We start from the raw sequence: 26,390 nt of genomic DNA, 5'->3' as shown, positions 1-26,390 counted from the left end.
CGGGTGGGAGTTTGTATGTGTGAGTGAGGAGCGGAAGAAAACCAGTCACATCAGTAATGTTTTAGAAGTTATAGGGGAATGTTTTGGGTCTCTAAGGTTATCTCATTAGTTAGATAATGGATCTGAACTCAGGACCTGGTCAGTGCTCAAATGCTGGTCATGACATAAGCGATCGTCATCATAAGTCAGGCTGATTAACAGTGGCTGTGTCACGCCCTGGTCAAAGTATTTTGTGTTTATCTTTATGTATTTGGTCAGGCCAGGGTGTGGCATGGGGTTTTTGTATTGGGGTGTGTTTTGTCTTGGGGTTTTGGTGTTAGTATTGGGATTGTAGCGTAGTGGGTTATCTAGCAAAGTCTATGGCTGTCTGGAGTGGTTCTCAATTAGAGGCAGGTGTTTATCGTTGTCTCTGATTGGGAACCATATTTAGGCAGCCATATTCTTTGAGTTTGTCGTGGGTGATTGTCCTATCTGTCCTATGTGTACTCTCCGTTAGTTTGCACAAGTATAGGCTGTTTTCGGTTTTCGTTTATTGTTTTGTAGTGTTCGTGTTTAGTCGTGTTTACGTGTTTAAATAAATATGGATCGCAATCGACACGCTGCAGTTTGGTCCGACTCTCCTTCATCACAACTAGAAAGCCGTAACAGGCTGCCCATGACTAATGTCTACTCTATGGCTCTTCTTAATGGTAATTCATCATCTTGTGTTGTGTCCACTTTTGTTCAAATCGTGTTGGGACACGCACAGCCAAATATACTCATGTATTGCGGGATGAATTCATGTCCTCCTCCCCCAACACAATCTCTATTGTTGATAAGCCTAGTGCTACGTCACTGTCAAGTTTGTTTAAATTGAAAATGGTCGTTAATAATATTGTAAAATGGACGCTCATCCTTCTTCATCATAGTAGCAGCGGTCAACTGAAATTGTTAAAAGGTTTAAAAAACAAGGGCCTCCCGGGTGGCGCAGTGGTTAAGGGCACTGTACTGCAGCTGTACCAGAGACTCTGGGTTTGCGCCCAGGCTCTGTCGTAACCAGCCGCGCCCGGGAGGTCCGTGGGGCGACGCACAATTGGCCTAGTGTCGTCCGGGTTAGGGAGGGTTTGGCCGGTAGGGAAATCCTTGTCTCATCACGCACCAGCGACTCCTGTGGCGGGCCGGGCGCAGTGCGCGCTAACCAAGGTTGCCAGGTGCACGATGTTTCCTCCGCACATTGGTGCGGATGGCTTCCGGGTTGTGTATCGGAGGATGCATGACTTTCAACCTTCGTCTCTCCCGAGCCCGTACGGGAGTTGTAGCAATGAGACAAGATAGTAGCTACTAAAAAACAATTGGATACCACAAATTTTGGGAGAAAAAGGAGTTAAATTTTTAAAAAGGCTTAAAAAGAATTTGGTAATACTTTACTATTCTTTAATACTTTACTTGACACCTAGTGTCATAACAGCTGACAACCTGTGGTTATAACCCATATATTTCCACCTGTTGTGACATTATATTGTGTTATTTTATGTCTGGTTATGACACCTACATTTATTCAAATTAAGTTTCCCTTCGTTTGAAGGTTTGTTTCTGAAATTGTTGATGTAATGAATTCTTTACAATCATTTTTTTCATCATACATTTCAAATCAATTGTATAAAATACACTTTATGACACTCATGAAACATTATTACAATCCTGTGTCACTTTACTTGGACTAAGAAAAATACACTTTATGACACTTCAATAAGTATTATGACCATCATAATCATATAAGCCACTTAGGCCTGTCACATACATGCCCTTATGTCAGTCATCAGTCACAAAGAGGGTGTCTTGTCCTGCTCCTGAAATCTGCTCCTGCATTTATCAGCAACAGAGTATTGGGTGGGTCTCCATGTCTGACATCAATGTGTGTAATTACACTGATAATTTAACATCGTCCATTTTTTTAAAAAGAAATAATATTTTAAAAACACACACAAATTACCTCGACTAACCTGTACCCCCACTCATTGACTTGATACCGGTACACCCTGTATATAGCCTCGTCATTTTATTGTGTTACTTTTCATTCGATTTTTTTGACTTTAGTTTATTAAGTCAAATGTTTTTCTTAACTCTAATACTTGAAATGCATTGTTGGTTATGGGCTTGTAAGTAAGCATTTCACTGTCAGGTCTACACCTGTTGCATGTGACAAATACAATTTGATTTGATTTAAAAAAGGGCTTCAACCACCAAAAACTTGCTCTGTGTAACGGTTTTCTTCATCTGAAGGAGAGTCGGACCAAAATGCGGCGTGTAGATTGCGAACCATGTTTATTAAACTGAAGTAACACGAATCTAAATACAAACACTACAAAACAATAAACGTAACAAAAACCGAAACAGCCTAATACTGGTGCACATAAACACAGAACAAGGACATCAGGACACTAAGGACAATCACCCACGAAACACTCAAAGAATATGGCTGCCTAAATATGGTTCCCAATCAGAGACAACGATAAACACCTGACTCTGAGAACCACTTCAGACAGCCATAGACTTAACTAGAACACCCCACTAAGCTACAATCCCAATACCAACACACCACATACAAAAACCCATGCCACACCCTGGCCTGATCAAATAAATGAAGATAAACACAATATATTTAGACCAGGGCGTGACACTCTGTCTCTAGGCCTACCTACGCTGTCACGTTCTCTTGAATAATTCAACAAGTGTGTCAAGAGAAGGATAACCATCCGACTAAAACATCAAAACGCTTGGCTCTAAATTAAACCTTAACATACAGACTTTATACTGTTTGTGAGATCAGACATAATATCACTATAATCCGAGTGTTCATTTTCGGTAGTTGCCTTCATTACAGCACATATAATTTGTAAACATTTTGAATGTATTAAATCAAAATTGCACAAATATTAACACCCTTAAAAATAAAGTTACTGGATCTTTCTTCTCTTTTGTGATGTAACTGTCGAGATGGTGTGTTAAATCCCAGACGAAGCTTTAGGGTTATTATAGATGCAACGGAAAGCCAATGTATTCAATTGAGTCCATTTCAGCCATTACCAGAGTGTGATTGATAGGTTCCGCGATCGTTACAAACAAGAATGGGAAAGAGCAAAATGCGAAATTTAAGTGACAAGTGGATTTTGCTCCGGTCAAAACAGGAAATAGATGGCTGAAAAGGAGAGATCCTCAGGTGGGTGGGGAATGTGCGTTGCTAATCAAATGACCTTTTCCTCGATTGTCAAAGCCGCTAGTTACATTACAAACACAGCCTGTAACATCTCAAGATGAATTCAATTAATTGGAAGGGAAAGCAGCAAATGTTGTGTGTGTTATTATTCATGGAATTGAGGTCGATTGTGAGAAACAGGCTACTCTTGATAATGTTTCAGGGGGAACTTGACTGCAGCAGCAGATACATCCTGTTTGGCCTGTAAAGATAGCCGTAGTATGGTATGTGTAATCATTACCAAATGGTCTAAGGGTTACCTAATACCGCTTGTAGAAAACATATCTATTTAGACTAGAGATTTAGTGGTATTGGACTGTAAACTCCTGCCCTGTTGAGAAAACAAAACAAAAATGGTGAATGAAAATAAAAAGGGAAGTCTTTGAGAAACCACTGAAATGTGCCCATAATACAATGAACCATAGACTAAAAAACTAAGTAAAAAACAACCTTAAGAGAACATTTCCCTAATTAAAATGTGACATTGTTAATGGGTTGAGAAGTAAAAATTCACTTCCCAGTTTCAAGCCAGGAGTGGCTGTGGACCATATTGACTACATTTGTTTCTATCAAGTTAGGCTACAGGAGCTATTTTAACCTAACCAAGTGGATTCAGTAGAACAAAACAGACTTTAGAGAGTTTAGAAATTGTGATAACATTTGAATCTAACACAATTTACATAATCAAGCCAACAGGTTACATTTACAGTGCCTTCAGAAAGTATTTATACCCATGACTTTTGTTGTGTTACAGCCTGAATTCAAAATGTATCAAATATAATTTTTTGCCCCTCACCCATCTACATACCATACACCGTTGGTTGTTGATCACTGCTAGACAGCCATTTTTAAGTCTTGCATTAGTTTTATTATTTAAAATCGTCTTGAAAATCTAACACGGTATACCATTCCATTCTTGTGGGCCAGCAAAGGAGTATTGGTGTCTCTGAGGGGTCTTTGGCCTGGTTTGCTAACTACCTCAAATAGTGCAGTGTATAAAGTCAGAAAATCTGCTGCCTCAGCCACTGCCAGTAACCAAGGGAGTACCCCAAGGCTCAACCCTAGGACCCACGCTCTTCTCAATTTACATCAACAACATAGCTCAGGCAGTAGGAAGCTCTCTCATCCATGTACTGTATATGTAGATGATTCAGTCTTATACTCAGCTGGCCCCTCCACGGATTTTGTGTTAAATGCTCTACAACAAAGCATTCGTGAGTGTCCAACAAGCTCTCTACCCTTAACCTTGTTCTGAACACCTCCAAAACAAAGGTCATGTGGTTTGGTAAGAAGAATGCCCCTCTCCCCACAGGTGTGATTACTACCTCTGAGGGTTTAGAGCTTGAGGTAGTCACCTCATACAAGTATTTGGGAGTATGGCTAGATGGCCCACTGTCCTCCTCTCAGCGCTTATAAAAGCTGCAGGCTAAAGTTAAATCTAGACTTCTATCGTAATCGCTCCTCTTTCACCCCAGCTGCCAAACTAACCCTGATTCAGATGACCATCCTATCCATGCTAGATTACGGAGACATAATTTATAGATCGGCAGGTAAGGGTGCTCTCGAGCGGCTAGATGTTCTTTGCCATTCGGTCATCAGATTTGCCACCAATGCTCCTTATAGGACACATCACTGCACTCTATACTCCTCTGTAAACTGGTCATCTCTGTATACCCGTCGCAAGACCCACTGGTTGATGCTTATTTATAAAACTCTCTTAGGCCTCAGACCCCCCTATCTAAGATATCTACTGCAGCCCATATCCTCCATATTAAACACCCGTTCTGCCAGTCACATTCTGTTAAAGGTCCCGAAAGCACACACCTCCCTGGGTCACTCCTCTTTTAGTTCGCTGCAGCTAGCGACTGGAATTAGCTGCAACAAACACTCAAACTGGACAGTTTTATCTCAATCTCTTCATTCAAAGACTCAGCCATGGACACTCTTACTGACAGCTGTGGCTGCTTAGCGTGATGTATTGTTGTCTCTACTTTCTTGCCCTTTGTGCTGTTGTCTGTGCCTAATAATGTTTGTACCGTGTTTTGTGCTGCTAACATGTTGTGTTGCGTCCATGCTGTGTTGTTATGTGTTGCTGCCATGCTATGTTGTTGTCTTAGGTCTCTCTTTATGTAGTGTTGCGTTGTCTCTCTTGTCATGATGTGTGTTTTGTCACAACAGGCCTCCTGTCCCCGCAGGAGACCTTTTGGTAGGACGTCATTATAAATAAGAATTTGTTCTTATCTGAATTTCCAAGTTAATAAAAGGTTAAATAAATACATTTGTGGGGTACAGAGATGAGTTAGTCATAAAAAATGTTTTTAAACACTTCTATTGCACACAGAGTGAGTCCATGCAACTTATTAAGCACATGTTTTACTCCTGAACGTATTTAAGGTTTCCCCCCCAAAAGGTGTTGAATAATTATTGACTCAAGACATTTAAGCTTTTAATTTCTAATTAATAATAAAAAAATTAAGTTAAAACATTACCCCATAATGTGTGTGCAGGCCAATGACACAATCTCAATTAAACCATTTCAAATTCAAGCTCGAACACAACAAAATGTGGAAAAAGTCAAGGGGTGTGAATACTTTCTGAAGGCACTGTAAGGGGTTAAATAAAACCTGGAATGACATTGCACTCCAGGTTTTGGAGTATTTTATGGTGATGCTTCTCCATTGTTACAACATTCCTAGTTTTAAGAAGATTCAGCTGTTTGCTGGGGGACACAGGTGACAATCTGTAACCCAAAACAGATTCAGAACATCAAATTAGGCTTGAGAGGCACTTTTGTAGTCTCTTTAACATAAATACACTTTCACCATGAGAGCTGCCTGCTGTTTTGGTCAGCCTTGCATGTCCATCCCGATCTCTTACAGAGTGCACTGCACAACATAATGCTGACTAAATCTAGGCAACATGCAGTAACAGATTACAGTGTGTGTGTGTATGCGTGAGAGTCTGCTATCATCAACTGCATAGTGATTATTTCCCTTCCAAATTCACACCTCCTGCCGTATAATGCAAAGCAGTTCTTGTGGGAAGAGGCAGTGCAACAAGGGCGAAACTGTCACACACACACAAGCAGTATCCTTTCCTACTTTAGAGAAATAATCAAATCAAGCGATATGATCCAAAGTACTCTTGTGATTGAAAGATCGTCTCCACATTGAGACTGTTGTCAAGAGAAATCTTATGACTTCAGGGGCTGTTTACAGCCAAACAGGTCAGAGCTACAGTAAAAACACAACTCTCCATTTAGAAATGAGTCTAGGTACAAAGTATCCTTTAATCTCACAAAATCACAGTTGACTTATTCTCCTTTTTTAACATGTATAACAGACATTCCTGTCATACTGTAACATAAGTCTTTTAACTCATCCTTTTAAAAACAACACGTTTCTGAATACAGACATGGGAGGAAGGATTGCGTAGTCTGTCATTTACGTGCTGAATATAAATTGTTAAACAATAAATCCACCTTAGCAAATAAACAATTCTCCACCGGATAAATCAACCACTCACCCTCAACTGTTTACACCAGAGTCGCTGTTAAGTGTCCAACTTCTTCCCCTTATCATAGACACTGTTGATATCATACAGTAGCCGTGTACGTTACAGGGGAACATGAGTGTGTGTTTACATGTTCAAAGTCCCTCTGGTGTAGAGATCAAGCAATTGAGATGATCAGAATCTTTCTACAGTCCAGTCTAAGACTGCTCAGGTACAGAAATAGTCTAAAGTCAGCTGTTACGATCTGGATAGCTCAGTCCACTAGCTGCGGAAGCTGATGACTGCCTGAAACTCGGCCAGAACGCACAGGTATACTCTGTATATGGCTCAGTCCTACCTGAGAATAGAGTAGTGGAATGTGGACAGGCAACATTGGCAAAAGTGCAACGGAGGAAGTCACTCTTCCTGTCAGTCGCCTTAGTCATTTCGTTTTGGTGAAGTAATCGTTGTCCTATTTCATGTATATTAAGGCTGCTATTTCTGTCCGACGTCTTCACCGTAGGTAGGTAGTTTCAATTCCACCATGTCAACACTGAGTGAGTCAGTTTGAGAAGTACTTGAATGGTGTACTTTGTTTCGGTCATCATAAGGGGTATAGTTCAGATACGCCAGGTTCAGTGTCCACACACAATTCAGTTCATTCACGCGTACCCACATTCTTGTTTCCGATAATCCCTTTGTGCACATGTTGAACTATAGACCCTTTTTTCCATGATTGTTTTCTTGAAACCCGTCATTGAAGGCTACATCCTGCAAGTTATGAGTGCCTTGAGGGGATGTGTTCCCTCACTAGGTAATAAAGCACTGAGCGGAATGATGTCAGAAACAATGCGCCACACTTGACTTTGCTATTCACAGACTTTAACCAGTCAATCAAAGTGCATGTCCCTTTACCATGTCATTTTTTCATTTCTACAAAGCATGCACTTCTAATTAATTTCAATCACAGGGAGCATGTGAGAAATTATGAAATGTGCAGATAGTAATAGCAATTGATAGCAACTCTCATTGGGTTTTGCTGATCCATTTAGTCAGGCAGAAGAACAACTTCCTCAGGCTTATCACTGTAGTAGTTCCTCAGGCTTATCACGTCACGTTGCCTGAATTAAAAACACGCCGTAAAACACAACAGGTAATTTCCATGTTAAATGATCTATTAGCACCAACATGAAGTTTATAGGAGCATATCGAATGTCAAATGAAAACTAAGAGTCTATATTTTTGGGAAATGAAGGAACTCGGTATAGAACAAGAAGGCCCACATACTGCGGTGAATTGGGAGCTTTAGCAGTGTGCAAGCCTTCATGTTCTATACTAGTGTTCTTTATTAGTCCAGCACCTATGTTTTTAAGGATGGGCATAACTCAACCATCCTAAAATGGGGCTAAGCAAAGGCTTAGATTTCTGGTCACATACATGGAAAATGGGGCTTAAACATCTACTAGAAAAAGTCTTACGGTTTTAAAAATATTTGAAGACAATTATGTTGAAGGCCCTTGACAAATAATATCAACATGTATATTTAGTTTTGCAGAAATGATTTGCCTTCTGTAAGAAGTCTCGTCTTGTTATTCTACTACCAAAAACCCACATTTTTTTAAATATATATTTTTATTTCTCTCCCTAATGAGGGTCAGATTATGAAAGTTCACGTAATTAACAAGTAAATGTAAACCTACCAATTAGTTACTAGTTACTGATAACAATTTTGTTTATGTTGGCTTGGGAAAGAGGGATGTAAGAATTTATATACTATGTAGTTCTATACATTTTTATGACTTGCAAACCTGCTGTAAAATGAAGAGTTCTGGCCAAATTAGGAGAGGAGGAGGTCATAATTATTTCTTGTTTGCCAGTATATATGGGGATGATTTCTGTACTTTGAAAGTTACATATCTTAAAAACTTGGATTGTTGACAAGCAAAACATTTTCGGACCATGTCAACAATGGACTAATGAAATAAATACAAAAATATAATTTTGGGAGGAGTTTTCCTTTAAGATCTAATGGTGGTTATTGGAGATGGACTCTGAGGGATTGGGACAGGAGAGCTGGGAGGGCATCAGACAATTCCCTGAAGTACATTACATGACTGCTTGTCAAACAAAGCATGAGCTGGCGAACACCCAGAGAAAATTATTTAGTGTAGAGGTTCTGACTAACAGTGAATAAACTGTAAGCTATAAAAATACAGTCACACACCTGCTAGTCTAACACCTCATTCCAAAATCATGGGCATTATTATGCAGTTGGTCCCCCTTTGATGCTATAACAGCCTCCACTCTTCTGGGAAGGCTTTCCACTAGATGTTAGAACATTGATGCGGGTACTTGCTTCCATTCAGCCACAAGAGCATTGGTGAGGTCTGGACGCTGATGTTGGGCGATTTGGCCTGGCTTGCGGTCAGCGTTTCAATTCATCCTAAAGGTGAAACGGGTTGAGGCCAGGGCTATGTGCAGGCCAGTCAAGTTCTTCCGCACCGACCTCGACAAACCATTTCTGTATGAACCTTGCTTTGTGCACGGAGCATTGTCATGCAAGACAATCTGGGCTAGACATTCTGGACCCTCGCTTTCTAAAATTATCAGCCGAAATTCTTGCAACCCCTATTACTAGCCTGTTCAACGAGAGCATACACGTCGCTGTGGTGGGTGGTATATGGGGCTTTGGTGACAAAACAGATGGCACTGTGATAGACTGCATCCAATTTTCTGAGTAGAGTGTTGGAGGTAATTTTGTAAATAACATCGCCGAAGTTGAGGATCGGTAGGAAGTCAGTTGTACGAGGGTATGTTTGGCAGTGTGAGTGCAGGAGGCTTAGTTGCGAAAAAGGAAGCTTATTCCAGATTTCATTTTGGATTGGAGATGTTTAATATGAGCCTGGTAGGAGAGCCCACAGTCTAGCCAGACACCTAGGTATTTGTAGTTGTCCACACATTCTAAGTCAGAATCGTCCAGAGCAGTGATGCTAGCCGGGGGGGTGGGGTGGGGGGGGGGCAGCGATCGGTTGAAAAGCATGCATTAAGTTTTACTAGTGTTTAAGAGCAGTTGAAGGCCACGGAAGGAGTGTTGTATGGCATTGAATCTCGTTTAGAGGTTTGTTAACACAGTGTCCAAAGAAGGTGCCAGATGCATACAGCTTGGTGTTGTCTGCGTAGAGGTGGATCAGGGAATCACCCGCAGCAAGAGCGACTTCATTGATATATACAGAGAAGAGAGTTGGTCCAAGAATTGAACCCTTTGGCACCCCCATAGCGACTGCCAGAGCTCCGGACAACAGGCCCTCCGATTTGACACACTGAACTCTGTCTGAGAAGTAGTTGGTGAACCAGGCGAGGCAGTCACCCGAGAAACCAAGGCTGTTGAGTCTGCATACGGTGATTGACAGAGTCGAAATCCTTGGCTGCACAGTACTGTCTTTTATCGATGGCAGTTATGATATCGTTTAGTAACTTGAGCGTTTAGTAACTTGAGCGTGGCTGAGCGTGGCTCCGGATTGCACAGCGGAGATGGTACGGGGAGATTCGAAATGGTCAGTGATCTGTTTGTTAACTTGGCTTTCGAAGACCTTTAGAAAGGCAGGGCAGGATGGATATAGGTCTGTAACAGTTTGGGTCTAGAGTGTCACCCCCTTTGAAGCGGGGGATGACCGTGGCAGCTTTGTTCGATAAAGTTCATCATTTATGTCCAAATAGCTCCTTTTGTTAGGGCGTTTGGTAAAATAAAAAAAAACACGCGTGCAGTCCAGCCGAAAGGTCAGACGAAAAGTCCAAAAAGTTATATTACAGGCCGGTAGATTTATTGTAAAAATTGAAAAAGAGCTTGAAAATATATTGAAATGTATACAAAAAAATACAAAATGTACACAGGAGAACGACCAACAACGTCTGCACTGCTACGCCATCTTGGTGAGTCATATTAATGACCAATGGCTCGTATTTGTGTTTATTATATTATAATTCAGTCTATGATTTGACAGAGCAGTGTGACTGAGCGGTGGTAGGTGGCAGCAGGCTCGTAAGCATTCAAACTTTACTGCATTTGCCAACAGATCTTAGCAATGCTTGCTTCACAGCGCTGTTTATGACTTCAAGCCTATCAACTCCTGAGATTAGGCTGGCAATACTATAGTGCCTAGTCGACGCGTCATAATTCCTATAATAACTACAACCTAAAACTTCTTAACTGGGAATATTGAACAACCAGCTTTCATATGTTCTCTTGTTCTGAGCAAGGAACTTAAACGTTAGCTTTTTTACATTGCACATATTAAACTTACTTTCTTTCTTACCTTCTTCTCCAACACTATGTTTTTGCATTATTTAAACCAAATTGAGCATGTTTCATTATTTATTTCGGACTAAATAGATGTTATTTATGTATTATATTAAGTTAAAATAAAAGGGTTCATTGTTCATTCAGTATTATTGTAATTGTCATCATTACAAATATATGTAAAAAAAGAACTTGGCAGATTAATCGGTATCGGCTTTTTCTGGTCCTCCAATAATCAGGATTGGTGTTGAAAAATCATCTAGTTGTCACCTACCCTTACCACCTGGAGGCGGCCCATCAGGAAGTCCAGGATCCAGTTGGAGAGGGAGGCGTTTAGTCCCAGGGTCCTTAGCTTATTGATGAGCTTTGAGGGCACTATGGTGTTGAACGCTGAGCTGTATACAAGTATTTAAGTGGCAGTCTTCCTCCAATGTATTTACAATGACATAATCCACAGATTCTTGGTACAGGAGGTTAAAAGCCCTAAAAAGGCATAATGCCTAAAGTACAAAGAAGTACTTGCTTTATGTTATTTGTGTGTTTTCTGTTAAATGTTTGCTCAGGCTACATGTTCACACATTTTAAATACGTAATGGATACAACAACTAAGCATTTATACTATTTCTCTTCCATATCCATGGGGTGTCCGCCGCCCTCATATGGTATGTCTGCTAAAAAATAAATAAATGACAGACGGAACAGACAAGGTTAACTTTAACTGTATAGAATTGAAGGCCAACCAAATGTAACTTATTATATGGAATGTGCACAGGCTTCATGATGGAAAAAATAAGCATAAGATTCTTGAACATTTAAAGATATTGTCAGCAGATGTTTTTTTCTGCAAGAGCTACATTTAAAACAATTAGAAATATTTAAAGAGGAGCTGGGTTGGAAGGCCTAAGCTGCAACTTGCTGTAGTAACAGCAGATGTGTAAGCATCCTGATAAATAAGAATACACCCCTTTCACTTATTCCCAGCATATGGACATATTATTATTATTATTATTATTACAGGTAAAACTCAAATAAAGCATACTAATTAATGGCAAATAAACCTGGTAAACACCTCACAGCCCTCAGAAAACGAATACATACCAAACCAATTATAATTTTTAAAAGATAGGGATACAAATGCTTTAACTAGAAACAACACTATTAATAACACATTTCAAAGCTTCTACGGAAATCTATATAAATCACAATTAAATAACAGTTGGACTGGTCCAGCAGCCTTCTTAGACTCAATAACACTGAAACAACTATCAGCAGATAAAAAATAAATCACGAAAAATGGAAATCACCCAAAAAGAATAGACACTGTTAAAACATCCACATGGAGTAAAGCACCAGGGATGGACAGCTTTCCCATAGAATTTTATTTCATATTCTGGGACAACGTAGCACCCCTATTTACTCAAATGACAACACATCACTCAATTCAGTGCTTCAGAGTTCCATGTATCAAACAGTTATTTCAGTTATATTAAAATCAGGGGAAAATTCCGCTGCAGATTACAGACCCATAAATGTAATAAATTGTGACAATAAAATAACAAAACTCATAAGCAGCAGAATGGCAAAAGTACTTGATACATATTAATCACACGGTTGATTAAAAATAGGCACTGACAAACAAATACAAGAACAGGTTTTGGTATAATATAAAATGCTAAAAAACAATGTTGATTCATCAATAATGGCTGTTGATGCCAAAAAGGCCTTTTCTATTCAAAACTTTGGAAGCATTCAACTTTACAGCTGAAGTAATAAAAATGTCATAAAAATATTGTTTAAAATATCCTAAAGCAAAAATATACACAAATAATATAATATTTGATTAATTTTCTTTAGAAAAGGACACGAGACAGGGATGTCCTCTCTCCCCACCTCCTGTTAGCACTGGCAATTGAACCGCTTGCAGAAAACAATTAGACTGGACCCAAAGCGTAACATGTATCAGTAAAGATGAATATAAACTAAACTTATTTGCAGACGATCTCCTGATATACCTGACCAATATTGAAAACTCAATGTCCCCTTTACTAAAAATATTTTCAGAATATTAAAACATCTCAGGATATAAAGTTAACATTGAAAAAACAGAAATAATGGCAATAGGAAAACAAAAAATAATAATTCATGATCTACAGCAATCACTGCTGTTGAGACTAGTTTTTTATATTACTACAAAGCTGCATTCTATAAAAGTTACAACAAACAACAAAAACATAAAAACAGTGAAGGCTGCTGAAGGGAGGACAGCTCACAATAATGGCTTGAACGGCGCAAATGGAAAAGCATCAAACACATAGAAACCATCCATTCCACTAATTCCGCTCCAGCCATTACCACAAGCATGTCCTCCCCAATTAAGGTGCCACCAACCTCCTGTGATATAAAGATACCTTTATCCCATTAGTCAACATGAAAGCATTTCTAATTAAATGGAATAATCTTCCCAGAAATCTTACAGGTAGAATAAACTTCTATAGAATGCTTGGCTCCCAAAGTTTTATATTTAATTTCGGTAATACAAATTACCCCACCGAAGAAATTCCTTAGAAAAAGTATACTCGGCCATTAAAGAACTTCATCTGAGCAAATAAACTCATAAAATAAATAGTAAAGTGTCCCAAAATGAGGGGGTTTTAACCTTCCAGATTTGGAATTGTGTCAACTTGCCACCCAAGGATTTTACTTGCGACATATTGTTAAACGCACTAAAGAGGAACAATGGGTACATATTGAAGATGTGCATGCTCATCCCCAGAATCTTAACGTATTTCATTTCAAAAGGATGGCGCTAAGAACATTAATATCTCATAGTTAAGAACACTATAACATGGAAGAAAATCAAACAGATTCTATAAGAACAAATATCCCTCCCTAAAAACACACCTCTATGGATCAATCCTTGGATAGCTTTTCAGAATTCACCAATTATTTCCATGAAAGAATTAAAAAGCCATTTTGGACTGACCAATGTAGATATTTTCAAATCTATGCAACTTAAATGTTTTATATCACAAAATGTCAACTTGAAAACTTTTGGAAATCAGAGCAATGTTGAGGGAATCCTATTTGAGTCCGAAAAAGATAGGTTAGATATAAAGTCTTGCAGAGAGCATGTCCAACTGACAAACTCTTAGAATTTTTTTTTTACTCTTGGAACCAATAGTAAAAATAACTGATATTGGCGCAACATGGAGTGTTGGAACATAAGGACCAAACTTACAGTTAACAAAAATGTACGCTTAATCCAGTATAATGTATAGAATGTATTCTACAAGAGAGAAAAAAAAATCACATTCTACAGGAGAGTCATGTCTTACAGTAGTTCCTCCTTTAAACGTTGCGTCATTCTGCAGCACACCTTAAGTGCTGCTGCAGCATTCTGTGGCACGTCATTTAATTCTCAGCCATTTTTTCTGTTACCTCAAGTTATTGCTAGTTTGACCACCAGAAGGCATCTTTGAAAAGCATTTAATAGTAGTCCATATTGGCATTACCAGAGAAGTTAAAACCTTTTTTGTAATAACATAGTATATGGGATTGATTTTAAAGAAATATATTCATTTGATTAATATTATGGTGTTTCTATTCAGAGAAAAACAAAACACCCAGGGTTTACGTTAGGATGGAATGGAAAATATGGCGATGTACAACATGACGGTTGGGAGTAGGCTACAGGACTAGAGGATTCTAAATTGTTGAACTTTGTTCCAATATTTCTCTAAATTAGTAATATTTATTTCCATAGAAATTCGTTATGGATCCATAACAATCAACATCTGCATTTTGAGTCCCATGTTTAACTACAGTATGTATTGTAGACTGCACGGTAGCCTAATAAACAAATAAACACATTTTGTTAATTAAATAATGATTAAAAAAAAAGTATAATTCCTTACATAAGGGAGAGCAGGCCATGTCTGTACTACAGAATGCGGGGCACAAGGGAGACCGGGGTTCAAATCCCTGTTGGGGAGGAAGGAGTAGGCTGAAAAAGTAGGCTGTAAAGAGTAGGCTGTAAATAGGAATTTGTTTAACTGATTCCATATGTGTTATTTCATAGAGGTGATGTCTTCACTATTAGAAAATAGTAATGAGTAGGTATGTCCAAACTTTTGACTGGTACTTGCTGGAACAGAAAATGTCAGTCGGCAGTACAGTACTGGGCTATTTACGAGGAAGGAGTAGGCTGTCCTTGTAAATAAGAATTTGTTCATAACTGACTTGCCTAGTTAAATAAAGGTTACACTAAGAGTATAAATTTCTGCACCCTAATTTTGTTATTCTTGTCTAACCAATATCCAAATGGAGATTAAGTGAAATATAAACATCCACATTTGAATGTCCTTTTTCTTGTTATTTTATTCACGAAAGCATAAAGATGTTGATGAATAATTACTGTACTGCTGTTTTGAGTTACATTTCTAACACTTTTGAGCACTTTAGCATCGAATACATCGCAAGTTGAGGGATTTTCACAACAGTAGCCTGGTTATAAAAGTCTATTGTCCTGCTAATAGGAAACATTTGCATGATGGGTTAAACCTGCTACAGTTGTAATGTCTCACTATTATTCTACATTGTAGAAAACAGTAAAAATATAGAAATATACTTGAATGAGTAGGTATGTCCAAACTTTTGACTGGTACTTGCTTAATTAATTAGATTAATATTATGGTGTACCTATTCCATGAAAAACGAAAAACCCTCTGGGTTTCTGTTAGGATGGAACGGAAAATATGGTGCTGTACAACGTGATATCCGGCAGTACAGTACTGGGCTAATTAGCTAAAGAATCCCTGTGTCGTACTTGTCTCAGAGCAGCATGAAACAGTGCTAAAATAGTTGTTGGCTTTTGCTTTTAACTTCAATATGCTCTTTAAATAAATAACACCTTCACCATTTTTAACAGTATATCTAAAAATACATTTTTAAATGATGTGACTCTCCGCCAATAATTACATTTAGAGGATTGGATGACTATATTAATATCTAAGGGGCATTTTCCATTAGGATCTGTGAGAATATCTAAGGGGCTTTTATATAATTAATAATAATATAATTATAATATTTTAGTTTCTCCATGCTTGTCTCAGAGCAGAGCGGAAACGGTGCTGAAATAGACGGCCACAGTGGGAAGGCTATGTATTCTGTGCCCACTCGTGGTATCTCTCTTCGGTTATACATCCTTTGAATAGCAGAACAGCATAATGGTCTGGGTGGCCCTTGCTGTGCCCTATGAGCAGTTGGTCGATTTCTGTTGTCAGAAGAGGAATGGAAATGTCAGGGTGAACCAAAAACCTGACGAACCCACCACATACTATATGTTAACTCTGCTTGTCGGAGGTGGAGTTCCAGAGCTCAAAGGTGTGCCTGGCATGGATTGTGACGCCATCTCTTTACTTTTCAACGCGCGAGTGAGTCAATGACTATTCAAGCCATTGACTCACTGATGAATGAAGATGATGAGTGACCAGCAAAGGCAATCTGTAATCTGCAGGCATCACGGCTCGGTAAGATTTTTGTATTTATTTCTATATGTATATATATATATATATATATATATATATATATATATATTATATTATATTATATATTATTTAAAAAACATTCTCAGAACATTAACCATGTGTGTTCGCTTGTTTTGTATTGTTCTGTAGTTTTGACCCAATGATTCATCTGACAAACAAAGAAAGTTGTGTCCTGCAGGCCCAGGTATGGATCAAAGCTGCCAAGACATTCAATAACATCGTCTTCACAGACTAATCAGCCGTTGCCCTTGTGGCGCAGTGGTTAAGGGCGCTGTACTGCAGCGCCAGCTGTGCCATCAGAGTCCCTGGGTTCGCGCCCGGCCGCGACCGGGAGGTCCGTGGGGCGACGCACAATTGGCCTAGCTTCGCCCGGGTTAGGGAGGGCTTGGTCGGTAGGGGTGTCCTTGTCTCATCGCGCACCAGCGACTCCTGTGGCGGGCTGGGCTGAGTGTGCGCTAACCAAGGTGGCCAGGTGCACGGCGTTTCCTCCGGCGCATTGGTGCGGCTGGCTTCCGGGTTGGATGCACGCTGTGTTAAGAAGCAGTGCGGCTTGGTTGGGTTGTGTATCGGAGGACGCATGACTTTCAACCTTCGTCTCTCCCGAACCCGTACGGGAGTTGTAGCGATGAGACAAGATAGTAGCTACTACAACAATTGAATACCACGAAATTGGGGAGAAAAAGGGGTAAAATTCAAAAATAAAAAAATACATGAAAATTGCTACAGAAAAAAAGGAAGAAGATCATGAAGATTTAACGAAAGCATAAAAATGTTGATGAATAAATGCTGTTTTGAGTTAGAAATGTAACACTTTAGAGTACTTTAGCATCAAATACATTGCAAGTTGAGGGATTTTCACAACAGTAGCAGGGCTATAAAAAGTCTATTGTCCTGCTCATAGGAATCATTTGCATGATGGGCTACGTTCTGTATTGTAACCACAATGTCATACATAATTTGTATCTACCTTTCCAATTACTTTTAGAGTTTGGGAATTAAAAATGTACGCTTTCTTTTTAGTTACATTGTTTTAGTTTGAATGTGCAGACTTTTTTTCTTTAAATGATTGTTTTATGTAGGATGCTACATTTTGACCAGTTGCAATTATAAGTAGACCTAATAAAAAAAATCTGACTTCTATTAGGCTGATAAGCTTCATAACTGGCTGAGGTAGGCTAAGTTATTTAAAAATAGGTCTAGGCTCCAAAGAAAGACTCCAATTAAGCCCTCTTGTTGTTTGCAAAGTCAAATTCAAAAGTCAAAAAGCACTCGCACATCTGAGCTCTTTTTTTGCAGGTGCATGGCAACAGCCGGATAAGATGAGGAAAAGAGGAAGGAACCCGCACACTGCTCTTGATCGTATCACTGATCTTTAATAAGCTTTACGTATCGTCTTCACGGCCTTCGTCAGAGCTTTTGACAAACATCAGAGTAATCTGAAATAAGGGCATAATTCATTTTCAAATTTACAACATATCAAAAAACATTCTGGCTGATTTTCTTTTGTGGCTGGCAGTTGGCATGGACCAATTTATCTCGTAAATAAAACATGCCAGTATAAATAGTCTACTGTTCAGCTCATAGCCCATCTTGATATGCTTGTGAAAAACTAATAATATTACTTTTTCCCCTTTCCACGTTAAAGATTCCAGCTTCATGAAATAGTACCCGCAAAACACCAGTCTCAATGTCAACAGTGAAGAGGCGACTCCGGGATGCTGACCTTGATGGTAGAGTTGCAAAGAAAAAGCCATATCTCAGACTGGTCAATAAAAAGAAAGGATTAAGATGGGAAAAAGTACACAGACACAGGAACTCTGTCTAGAAGGCCAGCTTCCCGGAGTCGCCTCTTCACTGTTGACGTTGAGACTGGTGTTTTGCAGGTATATTTAATGAAGCTGCCAGTTGAGGACTTGTGAGGCGTCTGCCGTTTCCAGCTACAATGGTTCATGTTGTAAATGACTTTGTCTACACTGTATTTCTGATCAATTTGATGTAATTTATATGGACAAAACATACTTCACTTACTGTAGTAAGTAACAGAAACATAACAGAAAGATATTTTTCCATATCATAGCTGACACCACAATCTTTCTTCGAATCTTAATTCAGAATAGATATTTAACATTATTTTTGAAAACATGGTCACAAACTAAGGGAGATTTGACTGTCATTCTGTTACTAAACTTAGCATCTGCACTGTTCCTCAAGTGTGTTTTAGTCAAATTATGTGGCAATTGTTAAAAGTAGACTTCTGCATATGGGTGTATGGTTTGTTAAACTTAGCAATCAAAGATTTAGTTTGGCATACATTTTTAAAGTGAAACAAGTTCATCTCACCGTGGAATTTCCCTACGTTGAAATGGGAAGTGTTTTACAGAAAAGCTACCATCGACAACTGACACGTTTGTTGAAGTATAGGACATACAGTTGAAGTTGGAAGTTTACATAAACTGAGTTTAAATGTATTTGGCTAAGGTGTTTCACAATTCCTGACATTTAATCCTAGTAAAAATTCCCAGTCTTAGGTCAGTTAGGATCACCACTTTATTTTAAGAATGTGAAATGTCAGAATAATAGTAGAGAGAATGATTTATTTCTGCTTTTATTTCTTTCAGAAGTTTACATATACTCAATTAGTATTTGGTAGCATTGCCTTTAAATTGTTTAACTTGGGTCAAACGTTTTGGGTAGCCATCCACAAGCTTCCCACAATAGGTTGGGTGAATTTTGGCCCATTCCTCCTGACAGAGCTGGTGTAACTGAGGCAGGTTTGTAGGCCTCCTTGCTCGCACATGCTTTTTCAGTTCTGCCCACAAATGTTCAATAGGATTGAGGTCAGGACGTTGTGATGGCCACTCCAATACCTTGACTCTGTTGTCCTTAAGCAATTTTGCCACAACTTTGGAAGTATGCTTGGGGGCATTATCCATTTGGAACCCATTTGCGACTAAGCTTTAACTTCCTGACTGATGTCTTGAGATGTTGCATAGAATTATCCATATAATTTTCTATCCTCATGATAACATCTATTTTGTGAAGTGCACCAGTCCATCCTGCAGCAAAGCACACCCACAACATGATGCTGCCACCCCCGTGCTTCACGGTTGGGATGGTGTTCTTCGGCTTGCAAGCATCCCCTTTTTTCCTCCAAACATAACAATGGTCATTATGGCCAAACAGTTCTATTTTTGTTTCATCAGACCAGAGGACATTTCTCCAAAAAGTAAAATCTTTGTCCCCATGTGCAGTTGCAAATCGTAGTCTGGCTATTTTATGGCAGTTTTGGAGCAGGTGCTTCTTCTTTGCTGAGCTGGATATAGATACTTTTGTACCCGTTTCCTCTAGCATCTTAACAAGGTCCTTTGCTGTTGTTCTGGGATTGATTTGCACTTTTCGCACCAAAGAACGTTCATCTCTAAGAGACAGAACGCGTCTCCTTCCTGAGCGGTATGACGGCTGCATGATCCCAAGGTGTTTATACTTCCGTACCGTTGTTTGTACAGATGAACGTGGTACCTTCAGGCGTTTGGAAATTGCTCCCATGGGGGTCTACAACTGTTTTCGGAGGTCTTGGCTGATTTCTTTTGATTTTCCCATTTTGTCAAGCAAAGAGGCACTGAGTTTGAAGGTAGGCCTTGAAATACATGCACACCTCCAATTGACTCAAATGATGTCAATTAGCCTATCAGAAGCTTCTAAAGCCATGACACCATGTTCTGAAATTTTCCACGCTGTTTAAAGGCACAGTCAACTTAGTGTATGCAAACTTCTGACCCACTGGAATTTTGATACAGTGAATTAAGTGAAATAATCTGTCTGTAAACAATTGTTGGAAAAATTACTTGTGTCTTGCACAAAGTAGATGTCCTAACTGACTTGCCAAAACTATAGTTGGTTAACAAGAAATGTGTGGAGTGGTTGAAAAACAAGTTTTAATGAGTCCAACCTAAGTGTATGTAAACTTCCGACTTCAACTGTAAATAGATTGGCGCCAGGGTGGCTTTTCGATTAAAGAGTTTATTGACAAAGTCAGTCATTGAATGTGCATAACCCAAAAATAGGAAAGTCACCCAAAAAGCTAAATACAGTCATCTAAACGTTATCCAAACCTAAAATAGTCATCCAAATAGAGTCATCTGAAACCAGAACACAGTCGTTCAAAAGGCCAAAACAGTCACCCCCCCCCCCCCAAAAAAAGTAATCAAAACACCAAAAATAGCCACCCAATATGGATGTCCACAGATGTCAGTAGTGTGTGTGTGTGTGTGTGTGTGTGTGTGTGTGTGTGTGTGTGTGTGTGTGTGTGTGTGTGTGTGTGAAAACAGCTCTGAAGTCCCAATAGCACACCCTGCAGCCATCAATACCATTAATTATCACAAAGGCGGTTGAGAGCGGAGAGCTTGTCTTTCACCGGCTACAATAGGCACATTCATAGGGAGACACCCGAGTACCAGAGGTTACCATTGTGTGTCACACACAACTCTATGGGAATAAGCTTTGAAAGTAATCCTGCCGGTGACCCAAATGCCCCTACACACACGTGCCGGTGCTGAAACGAATGTCAGCACACACATCAAAAAGATACACAGACCCACACACACAAACATCTCCAGCCTTTAGCATATGGGAATTATGTTACCTGGAAGTGAGACACACACAATCTCAGTGTATAGCAGCACACTCCTCTGTTTTATCTGATCCAATGAGTAAAAAAATTGTGCCACTTTTCTATTTTATCACATCAGTCGTGGTGGTATGACCAGCTGTGTCCTTTACAAATAGCCTTTGATTTACGTGGCCAACAATCGTTACCTTCTGTGCCACTTCAGACAGTGTTAGATAGGGAGATTCATTTGAGACTATAAATCAACTGGTTCATGAAGTGGCTAATAAAGCAGTCAAGAGTGAAAGCTGAGCTCTCCTAAAAATAGACTAACCCCCTCCAAAAAACACTGGCTTCAGTGGCCTGGATGAAATACAACTATAACAGCTAAAGCAGTGAGTGTCAATGATGTTTTGATGAATTGTCCTGGTGTAATATGGCAAACTTGATTCCAGACAGACTTCTGTTCTTAGACAGACTCTCCTTGCTTAAAAGTTATTTCTCAAATCTTGAGATGAATAGTAATCCAATTTTAATGGCATGACTATAATGGCATGATGATAATGGCATAAGAGTGGTTGCATACAAAACCAGGACAATTATTTTTTATTATTCACTACATTTTATCCATAGAATGGTCCTTTGAAGGTTTATTGACATTTGCATCTAAAAGCATAATTGAGAAATACTGAATCAAAGTTGGCATATTTATGACATGTTGGCCTTTCCCAGGCCTTTTTAAGACTCCATAATGTTTCATTTTTGGTGCTACATCTCTCGCTCTCTCAAATGTATGTGGACACCTGCTGGTCGAAAATCTCATACCAAGATCATTAATATGGAGTTGGTCCCCACTTTGCTGCTATAACAGCCTCCCCTCTTCTGCGAAGGCTTTCCACTAGATGTTGGAACATTGCTGCGGGGACTTGCTTCCAATCAGCCACAAGATATTTAGTGAGGTCGGGCACAGATGTTGTGCGATTTGGACTGGCTCACAGTCAGCGTTCCAATTAATCCCAAAGGTGTTCGATGGGGTTGAGGTCAGGGCTCTGTGCAGACCAGTGAAGTTCTTCCACACCGATCTCGACAAACCATTTCTGTATGGACCTCGCTTTGTGCACGGTGGCATTGTCATGCTGTAACAGGAAAGGGCCTTCCCTAAACTGTTGCCACAAAGTTGGAAGCACAGAATCATCTAGAATGTGATTGTATGCTGGAACTAAGGGGCCGAGCACGAACCATGAAAAACAGCCACACACCATTATTCCTCCTCCACCAAACTTTACAGTTGACACCTTGCATTGGGTCAGGTAGCGTTCTCCTGGCATCCTCCAGACCCAGATTCGTTAGTCGGACTGCCAGTTGGTGAAGTGTGATTCATCACTCCAGAGAACACATCTCCACTGCTCCAGAGTTCTATGTCAGGGAGCTTTACACCATTCCAGCCGACGCTTGGCATTGCGCATCGTGATCTTAGCCTTGTGCGCGGCTGCTCGGCCATGAAAAGCCATAGAAATAGCCAAATCCATTAATTTGAAATTGTGTCCACATACTTGTGTGTGTGTGTGTATATATACATACAATTTTAAAATAAAATTTGTTCATTAATTCTTGAAAAAAAAAATATATATATAGAGAACATAATATACATAACATAATATACTCTACAGCCATGTAAAAGTTCCAGAGTGGGATATTTGCTAGTTTTAAAATGATGACCCATTTTATACAGAGAAATTGGCACAATAGGCTATGTAACCCATCACAGCCCACTTTTTACTTGTATCATGCCACATTTAGGAAATCACCAACAGAGGGCGAACATTTTGAATCTATTTTCCCATTCACTCTGTTGGTAATGTGTACAAATTGGATCAAAACTTTAAAAAGTAGCAGAGATACTTCGTTTTTTGTCCTGGTTTCATACGGAATCACTCATAATGACTAATGGTTGTCGTAAAAAATAATTCCTCTGATAGTTGCTTCAGTACATACAGTAGATACATACAAAATGAACATAAGAGATTGTTCTGATACAGTTGTATAAACAGCAGAGAGACAGAGAACCACCATGCCCTTAATATTTATCTAACCTTGTACTGGTAGCCAAAGCATAGTTCCATGTGAAAACAGGTAGCAGTTTTTGTCTTATCAACACACAACCGCCATCAGATATGATCACCCCAAAATATTTTGACAATTTCCGCCATAATACCCACAGAAAAACAGATCATCTTTCACACCAAAAAAGCATAAATTAATTCAAGAGCAAGACCGATTTGACATATCTAAGGACCTCAAACTATCTAAGGGTAAACACCAAATGTGTCTCGGATAATGTAAATATTTTCAGACCTAATGGATGTGGGTGCGCCAACTTTTTGGCATGCCACACAAGACGAGGTGGCTCCTTTATCGGTGCCTGACCCTGGGTAGCTCGGGGCTGACATCACTATCATCACCCCCCGATGACACACAGGCACAAATGCGCACGCACACTGGGGACAAGTGGCCAAACAAAGCAAGCATCTGGGCAAACTGGCCATGCTGGGAGATTAGATGTTCTTGAGTTGTTCAGGTGGGGCAGCAAATGGAACATACTGTCAGCACAGACATCATGTTTTGTACCCGCCACCGTACAAGTCAACAGCTCTCACACAGATCCTTGGAAATAGAGTGAATTCTAAAGAAAGTGTTCAAATAACAGAACATCTAGTCAATGATGTGCGTGAGTTCATTTTCCTGGCTCATGGTCTGATTTAGGTTCAATAAAATGTATATAAGTACAAGTAATATTTAATCTTCCTTCTTTTGGTCTAATATTCACACACACACACACACACACACACACACACACACACACACACACACACACACACACACACACACACACACACACACACACACACACACAGTTGATGTAATTAATTCATAGTTAGAATGGGGAAAGAGCCAGAGAGACCATGAAAGTTGTCTGAAGACTGCATTTACAGTACAGTGGTTACTTTCCAACTCCAAACACCATAACAGACAGAGCACTCCATCAATAAATATTCCAGTTCAATGCCAAATGAATGTAGCTCTGCCAATGACGTAAAATACAGCCAACTTTAACATACACACAGCTAGGTTAAGTCAGTTTGCAGTCCAAACAATCCACGGTCGTATTCATTAGGCAACAAACAGAAGAAAATGGATTGAAACAGGGAGGGACTCCTGAATTCGTTCATAAGAAACGCTGATTTTCGGTTTTTTTTGCTACGGTGTGCCCTAATTAATAAGCTGCTCCACAGCAATCATAAACTATTGGCGTGTTAAATCCACCACTGAAACCTGAACAATTTGCTATTCCTTTTCTTTATGCGTGTCTATAAAAATGGCTAGTTGTAATGATTTAATACACATAATTACAGTTGTTATGTTCAATGGTCGTACTCAGACATAAGCGTTTTTAAATGCCACCTTGTGCTCTGTGGGGCGACTGCCAAGTGACTGTCTGCAAAGTGAGTGTCTTGTTGGACTGACCTGAAAGTGAGGTATACTTCCCCCCCTTTCCATCTAAACAATGTTGTCAGTCTCCTTTGATTAAATATTCAGGATACATAATTATACAGGGTTTTTAATGGTATGTTGTACAGCCTTCCTTTTTTGTAAAGTTATTGAATTGCAGACTATGTAGATGGAAGTTTCAACAATTAGTCAAGTCTCTAAATACCCCCGAGGCACCAAATCAAGGGAAGGACGGAACAGTTTGAGATATCCTGCTGTTCAAATTGTTGATTTGAGGTCAGGTAACCATACCAAAATCCTGGCCTATACCCATCAGAACCTACAATGTAAAACTGACTTCAAAAATCAGTGCCAGGAACTAACATCATCCTGCATGTGTCTTCTTATTGCATCCAATAGTATGTCTTCTTATTGCATCCAATAGAGTGTCTTCTTATTGCATCCAAGAGTGTCTTCTTATTGCATCCAAGAGTGTCTTCTTATTGCATCCAAGAGTGTCTTCTTATTGCATCCAAGAGTGTCTTCTTATTGCATCCAATAGAGTGTCTTCTTATTGCATCCAATAGAGTGTCTTCTTATTGCATCCAATAGAGTGTCTTCTTATTGCATCCAATAGTATGTCTTCTTATTGCATCCAATAGTATGTCTTCTTATTGCATCCAATAGAGTGTCTTCTTATTGCATCCAAGAGTGTCTTCTTATTGCATCCAAGAGTGTCTTCTTATTGCATCCAATAGAGTGTCTTCTTATTGCATCCAATAGAGTGTCTTCTTATTGCATCAAATAGAGTGTCTTCTTATTAGCACATGTTTGTTTGATACCCTTGAAAAGCACTTCGGGTCCTGAGGGTGTCAGAACTATGCCCGAGATGTTACAATCCCATATATATGGTGGTTGTGTACAGAAACAAGACATTTCAGTAGAAACCAATGCAACAATTCCATAAATGCATGAACATCTTTAAAGCTTTTTGGATAGATCTAGGCTAGGCTACTCATCATCACTGCAAGTAGAGAGGCAGTAAACTGACTGCAGAGACCCAATTGTTTTCCCACGCTCACAGAGCACCTTACCCAGTCCTATTTGTTTAAAAGCTACATCAAAGAATATGGATACTAACACCATGGTAGTTGTTAAACAGTTCATATACATCCTGTAGTTTTTTTTCCAACAATAAAGATTAGGTGGCGTGCCAGTTACCTGCAAGGAGAGTGTCTTGGAGACAGCGGAGTCGCACAGCCCTCATCCACCAAATGTATCCTGGACGGTGCGTATGAATGGTAAGCTGTTAAAATCACACTGCCCGTGTCTATGATTTCCATCGCTGACTGTCAAAGTATCATACCAAAGTAGGCGCCTGGCTATTGTAACCGGCGGGGTTTAGTGTACTTCGCATTGGGCACTCGCTACGCTACTCTTTACAGAAAATAAATAAAGCGATCCACCGCTGCCACTCTCTCGCCTGCTCACGGTGAAATCCGACACCACTGGGTCGAGCGTATGGCGCTATCATGCCGCACGTCCAATCAGCTTATTTGCATAAAACGTTTCGCTTCCATATGTAAATGAGATAAGCCTATGGGCACATGTCAACATTAGTACACGTGTTTATTTTAGCTCGTGCTTCAACTTCTTGTGTATTGTTCTAGTTACTTTCCATATAGCTGAATAAATATATAATTCATTAAGTGACAGGATTTGAAA

The 26,390-nt window shown here is 39.5% G+C and overlaps 1 protein-coding gene across 2 annotated transcripts in view; it reads right to left on the bottom strand.

Annotated features, from left to right (window-relative positions):
• The window catches only part of LOC109899319 (rho GTPase-activating protein 18-like), a 48,962-nt gene extending 22,779 nt beyond the window's left edge, over window positions 1-26,183 (bottom strand). Inside the window, exon 1 of one of the 2 annotated variants that reach the window (XM_020494440.2) lies at window positions 25,887-26,183. In XM_020494440.2, the coding sequence (XP_020350029.1) occupies window positions 25,887-26,008 (122 nt within the window). In that variant the 5' untranslated portion in view covers window positions 26,009-26,183. Of the gene's footprint in view, window positions 1-6,760; window positions 7,519-25,886 lie in introns of those variants that run through there. The other variant, XM_020494442.2, reaches the window with a different exon arrangement.
• Window positions 26,184-26,390: the final 207 nt, after the last annotated feature.

The sequence above is a fragment of the Oncorhynchus kisutch genome, linkage group LG11, assembly GCF_002021735.2.
Source record: "Oncorhynchus kisutch isolate 150728-3 linkage group LG11, Okis_V2, whole genome shotgun sequence".
In the NCBI taxonomy this organism is placed as follows: domain Eukaryota; kingdom Metazoa; phylum Chordata; class Actinopteri; order Salmoniformes; family Salmonidae; genus Oncorhynchus; species Oncorhynchus kisutch.
The sequence above is the reverse complement of the archived record's forward strand: the minus strand, read 5'-3'. Positions and strand labels throughout refer to the sequence as shown.